The following is an 8,858-nucleotide window of genomic DNA, read 5'->3' on the forward strand; positions in this document are numbered from 1 at the left end:
GAACTGGGCCCCTGGCCAAGCGGGCCACAGGCCACGTCTATTACATCCCAATGACCGCTCCCCCCATCAACCGACCCTCACCGTTTCCTCTCATCTTGAGGCGGGAATGGTCGGAGCAGGCCGGGCTGGGGAAGCCCCCTTACCACCCCCTGCCCCTGTTGGCCAGAAGCACTGTCCTGCCTGGGCCTTCCCTCCTGTCCTACCTAGGTCTTCCTCCTTCTTCTGGGTAGGCTGGTTCCCTAAACGCTGCTGAAATGCAATCAAAGCAATTGATTTTTTAGTGCTGGTATTTATTGACTTCAGTGCAGAAGGGCTATCTTTCTATTCATGTCGAACGTTTTGGTTTTTTTTTTTTTTTTAAAGTTGACGTTCCTGGCTTTTGAGAGTCCACGCTGTAAATACCATGTATTCCCGTTTGGGCAAGATAAAGGAGTCCTCCCCACCCACTGGAAAAGGAGTGATATGGCTCAGGCCTGGCCTGGTTCACCGCCCCCTTACCTCCGTCTGGGTCTAAACTGGGCTCCTCCGCGTTGGGTTGGGCAGTGTTTCAGAAGCCTTTCCCTCACCGCTGACCTTTCCTTTGGAGAGGGTCCTCGTGGGGAATGCAGAGAAAACTGGTTGCTGGCAAAGCTGGCTAGGCCAGCCCAGGACAGGAAACTGCACTGAGGGGTTAAAACCAGGAACTGCTACGCTGTTTATTGCCAAAACGATTTTTATTAAATAAAAAAAAAAAGATAAACTCCTCCCCCACAAACCTGCTCACTCAATAAAGGACCTGTACTCTCCTGGTGTTGATTTTCTTCATCTTCCAGCTTGGACTGTGTGATGGGACCTAGTGCAGCCACGGTCCACCATCTTCATTAAGGAAGCAGTTTCCTTCCTCTGTGAGACAACATTATTCCTTTTCCAAAAATTAGGAAAAAAGTCCCTGTGCCAGAGGGGCAGAATGTTTTATCAGAAGCCTAAATTTCTTTCCAAACGTGGTCCTCATCTCGTTAGGAGGAGGGTGGGAGTGAGGGCCTGGGGTCTTAGCCTGAGATCGGTAACCCTAGCTCACACGGCGGTCAGGATAAAGGGCGTCTGAGGAAAAGCCGTGGTTCAGCCAATAGTCCCCTGGCAAGACGAGGCTTAAACTGACCGGTGATCTCGGCCACGGATCCCTCCACCCACTGACGATAGCTCACTGTGAGGGAAATGATTCAAAATGTCTTAGCTAGTCAGGCACCTTCACAAAAGCACATCAGCACATCCTCAGGGTTAAACGTAGAATTCCTGGATTCCAGCCCTTAAAAGGATTACTCACTCAGGCCACATAATGCCCCAGCCACATAGAGAGGTCTGCAGCTGTTTGTGCAGGATTATAAAAGAGTTGGGACTTAGACCTGGCCCATCTTCACTAGGGGTTAGGGTACTAGTGAAACTTAGGAGGAGGGGAAGTGGGCGGTCCAGTTCCTCCTTAGGGACCACACGAAGATGGGGATCTGGGGATGTGGAGTGGGCCAGCACCCAGTTGGAAGGGGCTGAGTCTAGTTTATGGTTAGGACATCACTCTGGATCTCGTGGCTCAGCTGGGTCTGGAGATCACTTAGTTTCTTCTTTAAACCAGACAGAGCCGAGAGGACGATGGTCTCGGGCCGCAGCGAGCCGCAGGACTCCACGTTGTAGTAGAACCTGCGATGCCAAGGGGCAGAAGGGGAGTGTTGGTTGGGCAACTCTAAGGGTAGACCTGTCCCGGGGAGAACGATGTGGCTTCACCGTATCTCTTAACCTCTCCTAAAACTTCCGCCTCCCTCTATCCTAGACCCACCCTAGCTAACCCTCCCAAAGGTGGAGCCCAGTCATTGGTCACTAATTCTACCCTCCTCAGGAACGCTAACTACGGGATGCCTCGACCCCCACACCAGGGAAGCTATGTTCCCATAGCTTCAGCCCTAGGAGGCCCCTCTTCACTCCAGGTGGCACAGAGGTGCGAGGGGAAGGCTTCTGCCAGGCAGTGAGACTAGGACAGCATCTTCACTGCTGAGGATTTAGGAGCCCCTCCCAGCTTGAGACTGGAGACTTGTGGCTTCCTATGGGGCAGAAAACAAACCTCTCCAGCCAATCGGTTGAGCTTCAGTCTAGAGTGTAGTACTGTACAGGCTCAGGTGATAGGAAGAGGTCTGACAGGGCCCCTCCAATTTCTGGAGTTTAAAACTGAACCATCCCTTCCTAGTTGGGGGTCTATTTGAGCCAGAGAGACCAGGGTGTGATGGCGGGGGGCACATGGTCTCTCCCGACTGCTGGCTTACTACGATGCAGATGTAAAGCCACCTCCATCCCCACCATCAGACACTCTATCCTGTAAGCTCACTGTGGGCAGGGAATTTGTCTGTTATATCTGACTCCCCCAAGTGCTTAATACAGTGCTCGGCCCACAGAAAGCACTCAATAAATATAACTGACTTACTGAGAGGCGAACAGCTTTCTCTGCCTAACAGGAGTCTCAAAAAACCGAAAGAGTACTCCTCCGTCAACCAAGTTGTGTGTATCTGTGCTTGTGGCCTTACCTTTCCGGCTTGCCGTTGGGGTCGTAGGGAGCCTGGGCTTCATCTTCGTCAATCTCAGAGTACTCGCTCTTTGGCCTAGGATCAAACAGAAGTAGTCACCACTGGGGTGCCCCAGCTCAGCTTTACGCGGCAGGTGCTACCCACCCTGTCAACTCTTGGGGGAAGAGGTGTCTTAAAGTGTAAGGAACATTATTTTAAAGATAAAACCAGCCTGACTGTTCCTCATTCTCACTGTCCCACCTCCCACCCCTTTCTTATAACTTCCCTGACCCGAGATGTTACCCTAAAACCATAGCCTTCTTTCTCTGAAGCAGTCATCAACTCCAGGAGGCATTTTCTGATCAAGTCCCGCATCACACTACAGTCACCTCTGCACCTGGATCTATTCCTTTGTTATTGATTGATTCACTAGTGGTTATTACTTAAATCTATTTTCTCACTCTTAGAGATTTGACATTAGAGCTCAACCTCCCTGAGGGCAACAACTATATCTGTACTTTTCTGAGTATATGTTCCAAGTGCTTAGTTCAGGACGCTGCAGATCGTGGGGGCTTTAATACCGTTGCAACCGATGCTAATAGACTCTGGTGATTTTAAAGAGGGTTAAGAAACACACTTTTTCTCATGAGCCAACTCAATATGCATACCAACAAGTGACTTGTCTCGTCTTCCCTAAAGGAAGTTAAGAACGACAAAAAGCTTGCTGAAGGGAATACCCCAATAATTTCACTTGTTTGGAGGAATATTGGAAACGCAAAAGTGACAGAGGCTGGGAACTTTCAGCAGGGTCTTCACCTGTCGTTCCTTAAGTATTACAGGCACTGAAAGGTGGGGAGGGATGAGGGGGTGAAAACGGGGTCCCAGTCAGAGAGGGAACTAACCATTCCTCCGGCTTGGGGTAGACCGTATGCCTCAGAGCGTTATCTGGGTCGTACTCGAAGGCCACCCCTGCAGTGGGGTTCCACTTAGTATGCTCCTTTCCAAAGCCCTTCTTGGCGTAGGCCCGCAGTCTCAGCTCCTGCCCCTTGCGCAGCTTGACGATGAGGATGTCTGAGGGAGAAGCGGGAGACCCCCCCATCGATCATAAGCGGAGGAAGGCCGGGCTCAATCTGCAGCCCGAGGACCCCGCCGGGGCTCCAGAGGGAGAATTTAGCTGCTGGTCTCAGTCAAGTCAGGTGGCCACTCACCATCCTGTTCTACGTAATCATTGGGATCGTTGTCTCTGCTCCGAGAGGTCACCTGCACATAACATGAAACATAAGGAAACAAGCTCTAGAGATGGTAAGCTCGTTAAGGGCAGGGAATGCGTCTGCTAATTCTGCTTTACTGTACTCTCCCGAGCGCTTAGTACAGTGCTCTGCACATAGAAAGCGCTCAATAAACACCACTGATTGATTGGGAAGTCTGCTGCCCCTTCCCTAGTCTCCATTTACAGCAGAAGGTACGGGAATATAGAAGTTACCATGACTCAAAGGGGTCCTAATCCTGGCTCTGCCACTTGTCTACTATGTAACCTTGGGCAAATCACTTAACATCTCTGTGTCTCAGTTAACTCATCTGTAAAATGGAGACTAAGACTGTGAGCCCCGTGTGGTACAATGACTGTCCAATCTGATTATTCTGTATTTACCCCAGCGCTTAGAACAGTGTTTGACACATAGTAAGTGCTTAAACACCACCATTACTATTTATTATAATTAGGGAGCATGTCTGCTAATTCTGTTGTATTTTACGTGTTCTGTACATAATAAGCGCTCAATAAATACCATTGATTGACTCTCCCAAGCGCTTAGTACAGTGCTCTGCAGTCAATCGCACTTATTGAGTGCTTACTGTGTGCAAAGCACTATACTATGTGCTTGGTAGAGCACAATATAACAATAAATAACACATTCCCTGTCCACAACAAGCTGACAGTCTAGAAAGGGAGAAAGACATTAATATAAATAAATTACAGCTCCTCATATAGTAAGTACTCAAATAGCATTGATTGATTGATTGATGGCAAAAATCTAGCTTATGTCAGAGCAGGGGGAGGAGTCTCCCCTGCACAGTCTGAAAAGTGTTTTGAGATTCTAGGGGATGAAGTTTCCCTGCCAGCCCCGTGAGACCATATTTGGTTTCTCCTACTTGCTGAACAAAGAACTTGTTCAAAGAAATGGGCACAGGCCAGAACCCTCAGGGGCCCAGTCTCAGTGACTCGCGGACATCCGATCCCGGGAGACGGCGACGCAGGGAGCCCTGAGCCGTCACTTTAGGGTGGTCGGGGTCTAGAACTTGGCGGCAGGGTTGAGGAATTGGGTGGAGGTAGCCAAGCACAGACCGGAATGACCCGGGGGCTGTTGGAGATGAGATCCCGAGACGTCACGTGGCGAGTCTGGTCTTCGTTGCAGCGGACGTCGAGCGTGAATTCCACGGAGCACTCGGGGCAGAACTCTTCACAGGTGCAGTCCTGGGAAGGAGGGGGAAAAACAAAAAATGGAAGAGAGAATCAGGGGAGCACTGGGCCAGGAGTCTGTGAATTTGTAGTCCTGACTCCACAAATTGGGGATGATCAAAGATGCCCAGATCCCTCCATTTCAGTCCAATGTTTCAAAACATCCTGCTCCCTCCAGCTCTGGGGAGGAAGTGAAAATTACTACAAGGTAAGTCTATCCATGTAGGCAAGGGTAGATTCCCTTGTTCAGAGGAACGGGAAAAGACACCCCCAGAATAGCCAGCCGTGACCCAGACCGCACAAAAACTCGCTTCATCGAAGGGGAAGACAACCGGATCCTTTAGAACCCAAGTTAAATAAACGGGGAATTGCAAGGGCATCCTGAAGTAGTCAAGAAGCTGAACCTGCTCACTGTGGGTGGGTAACGTGTCTCAAAACTCCGTTGAATTGTACTCACCCAAGTGCTTAGTACAGTGCTCTCCACACAGTAAGCGCTCAGTAAATGACTGAACGAATGATGACAATGAAGAGACCTGGTCAACCCTCTCGGCGTATGCTTCATCTAGATTCCTGTGATCACCTCGTCCTCTGTCCACTCTTCTTATGTCCTGCAGGGTACTTCCAAGGCTAATTCCAGAACAGGACTCGCTCTGGCTAAGAGCACCCATTCAAAAATGGTGTATTTAGGAAAGTAGCTGAGGGAAGACCCAGGCCTGACCCGCCTTCTCACCCTTTCCCAACCCACTTCCAAAATGGAAGTGGTCCACGGGGACTCTTGCCTAGCCAAAGCGGTTTAAACACTAAAAAGTTCAAGGATCACTGCCACCTCAGATAAATAGGTAAACTGTGACCTTGACAACCACACAGAAACCTGGACATCCTGGGGGAGGAGGCCTCAGGGACTGCTTGTGGACTATCAGACAAGGACAATCAGATGTAGGCTTCACAGCCTGAGAGAAGGAGAATCACTGACCCTAAATGCCCTACGTTGGGTTACCCCCAGTCACTTCCTTCTCACCCTGGAGTATTGCAGCTTGTCCACGATGTCATCACTGGTGAGAGGGATCAGCCCTGAGGAAAGAGACCGTGTTTTATGATGGAGCAGGGAAAAATTGCTTTAAACAAGGACATGATGTTAAAAGAAAATGCAGAAAGACTGGTTGGCTTCACAGCACACATCCGCACCCCCGCCCCCTTCACTTAATTTTTTTAAGGGGTCTTTTCCAATGACCAGATCACAACATCAGTTTTCACTTTCCCCACCCCAACACTCACCAAGCCTATGGGCAATGAATTCATCATGAAGCACTGAGGAGTTGGCGTCTATCTGGACCCAGTCAATAGCTGGAAAACAAGCAGACGCAGTTCGGTTCAGAGCTCAGGTCAAGAAAACTAACAGGGAAGAAGACACTAATTTGTGTTGAGCTGAAATACAGGAGGCAAAGAGCTAAGTGGTGGGGAGTGGAGCGGTTGGGCTAAGAAGGTTGTAAGCAGGAGAGGGTGTTTAGTAGAGCTACAAAGGATGGGAAGGGCTTGGAGAGGCAAACGGTCATTCCAAGTTGTGTGGCAAAGAGGATAAGAGGGTTAGGGTTGAATATGGCAGACAGAGGATCCAAGCTGATGAATGGGAAGTCAGAGGAGGAGCAACTGGAGAAGTAGCAGGAGAATCAGGAAACAGGATAATAACAGTGGATCACGGACTGAGAAGTAGTGTGGTCTAGTGGATAGAGCACAGGCTTGGGAATTGGAAGGACCCAGGTTCCAGTTCTAGTTCCAGCCACTTGACTGCTAAATGACCTAGGGCAAGTCACCTCACTTCTCCGGGCCTCAGTTACCTCATCTGTAAAAAGGGGGTTAAGACTATCAATCAATCAACCGTATTTATTGAGCGCTTACTGTGTGCAGAGCACTGTACTTAGCGCTTGGGAAGTACAAGTTGGCGACATATAGAGACGGTCCCTACCCAACAGTGGGCTCACAGTCCAGAAGACTATGAGACCCATATGGGTCATGGACTGTGTCCACCCTGATTAGCTTGTATTTACCCCAGCGCTTGGTGCCTGAGACATAATTAGCACTCAACAAATGCCATTAAAAAAAAAAGACACAGGGAGAAATGATGATGGGGGAAGGGGCAGAAAACAAGGTGATAATAAGTAACAAGCTGCGGAGTGGAGGGGAGGGGAAGGGAGAGAATGACGGGCAGCTACATCGGTCTGGCAGCCAGGAGGGGTGAGCTCTAGGAATATCAGTCTTCCCCTCGGTGACTGCATTTGACGCCACTAACTGGCCCCATCCCAAGGACATGCCGTTCCCATACCTACCTATGATGGGCACCTCGGCGATGAAGACTCTCCGGATGGAATTGGCCACTCTGCGGAGGGGAAAAGCAGGGGCTGGTGAGGGAGGCTGGGGCTACCCCGAATTCATTCATTCAATCGTATTTATTGAATGCTGTGTGCAGAGCACTGTACTGAGCGCTTGGGAAGTACAAGTTGGCAACATATAGAGACGGTCCCTACCCAACAGTGGGCTCACAGTCTAGAAGGGGTCTAGCGCAGTGACAACCCTCTGTGGGGGCGATTCTTCTCCCACTCTGACAGCTTCGAGGGACACTTGCACTGCCCACGTTGTGTCGAAGCTGAGAAGATGGCAGGGGCTCGAACCCTTGGCACTCTGGCCCCGGGGGGAGAGAGTTCCTCGGACCCCCACTCCGGCATATCTGCCCTCCGGCCCAGAGAAGCAGCACGGCTCAGTAGATAGAGTGTGGGCCTACGAGTCTGAAGGTCCCGGGTTCTAATCAGTGTGTCTTAACAGCATGCCTTAGTGGAAAGAGCACAGGTTTGGGACTCAGAGGTCCTGGATTCTAATCCCGGCTCCGCCACTTGTCAGCTCTGTGACTTTGGGCAAGTCACTTCGCTTCTCTGGGCCTCAGTTCCCTCGTCTGTCAAATGGGGATGAAGACTGGGAGCCCCACGAGGGACAACCTGATGACCTTGTATCCCCTCAGCGCTTAGAACAGTGCTCGGCACATAGTGAGCGCTTAATAAGTGCCATCATTATTATTATTAGAGAAGCAGCGTGGCTCAGCGGAAAGGGCCCGCGCTTTGGAGTCAGAGGTCAGGGGTTCAAATCCCAGCTCCGCCAACTGTCAGCTGTGTGACTCTGGGCAAGTCACTTAACTTCTCTGGGCCTCAGTGACCTCATCTGTAAAGTGGGGATTACAACTGTGAGCCCCCGCTGGGGCAAACTGATCAGCTTGTAACCTCCCCAGCGCTTAGAACAGTGCTTTGCACATAGTAAGCGCTTAACAAATACCGTCATCATCATTATTATTATTCTCCTACAGCTCTCCAGTCCTGCAGCCCTAGGGCCCCCCTCCTTTGCAGCCCTCCAGGCGGGGGGCCTTGCAGCCCAGTAGGCCTCCAGCCCCAGGCCGCCCCCTGACCCTTGACCCTTGACCCTTGACCCTCACGCCAAGTCGGTGTTCTCGATGATGAACTTGACGTTCTCGTCGGTGAGCTCGGTGATGCGCACGGTGGGCTGGTTGGCGTACGGCATGCTGATGGCCTGGTCCTCGGCCCGCCCGCCCTGCCACTGCGCACGCGCGCGCCTCCCCCCTCCTCCTCCCCCGCCCCGCCCCTCCGATGACGTCACCCACCACCGAGCCGAGACGCGCCGGCCAGAGCGCCCCTCGCCGCCACGGCGCGCTCCCCCCCTTCCCCGCAACAGCGCCCCCTGCCTCGGAGGACTAGCCTACGCAGGCGGCCGTTCAATCAATCAATCAATCAATGAATCGTATTTATTGAGCGCTTACTGTGTGCAGGGCACTGGACTAAGCGCTTGCGAAGTACCAGTTGGCAACATCATCATCA

The 8,858-nt window shown here is 51.3% G+C and overlaps 1 protein-coding gene across 1 annotated transcript; it reads right to left on the minus strand.

Annotated features, from left to right (window-relative positions):
* Positions 1-694: 694 nt before the first annotated feature.
* Positions 695-8,568, minus strand: POLR2C (RNA polymerase II subunit C). The gene is made up of 9 exons (XM_038754444.1): positions 8,459-8,568; positions 7,308-7,357; positions 6,259-6,327; positions 6,002-6,054; positions 4,870-4,998; positions 3,734-3,785; positions 3,428-3,596; positions 2,547-2,621; positions 695-1,671 (listed from the first exon to the last, which is right to left on the minus strand). The coding sequence occupies exons 1-9, from the start codon at positions 8,542-8,544 to the stop codon at positions 1,527-1,529; spliced, it is 828 nt and encodes a 275-aa protein (XP_038610372.1). The 5' UTR covers positions 8,545-8,568; the 3' UTR covers positions 695-1,526.
* Between the last annotated feature and the right edge of the window lie 290 nt (positions 8,569-8,858).

The sequence above is a fragment of the Tachyglossus aculeatus genome, chromosome 11, assembly GCF_015852505.1.
Source record: "Tachyglossus aculeatus isolate mTacAcu1 chromosome 11, mTacAcu1.pri, whole genome shotgun sequence".
Taxonomy (NCBI): domain Eukaryota; kingdom Metazoa; phylum Chordata; class Mammalia; order Monotremata; family Tachyglossidae; genus Tachyglossus; species Tachyglossus aculeatus.

What these genes read in the sequence shown, in the direction of transcription:
- POLR2C (XM_038754444.1), bottom strand. Translation starts at nt 8,544, where the DNA reads ATGCCGTACGCCAACCAGCCCACCGTGCGCATCACCGAGCTCACCGAC. An exon ending in ACAAGCTGCAATACTCCAGG is followed by an intron (nt 4,999 to 6,001) that starts GTGAGAAGGAAG and finishes CCTCCTTCCCAG; the next exon opens with GACTGCACCTGTGAAGAGTT. An exon ending in TACCCCAAGCCGGAGGAATG is followed by an intron (nt 2,622 to 3,427) that starts GTTAGTTCCCTC and finishes GTTTGATCCTAG; the next exon opens with GCCAAAGAGCGAGTACTCTG.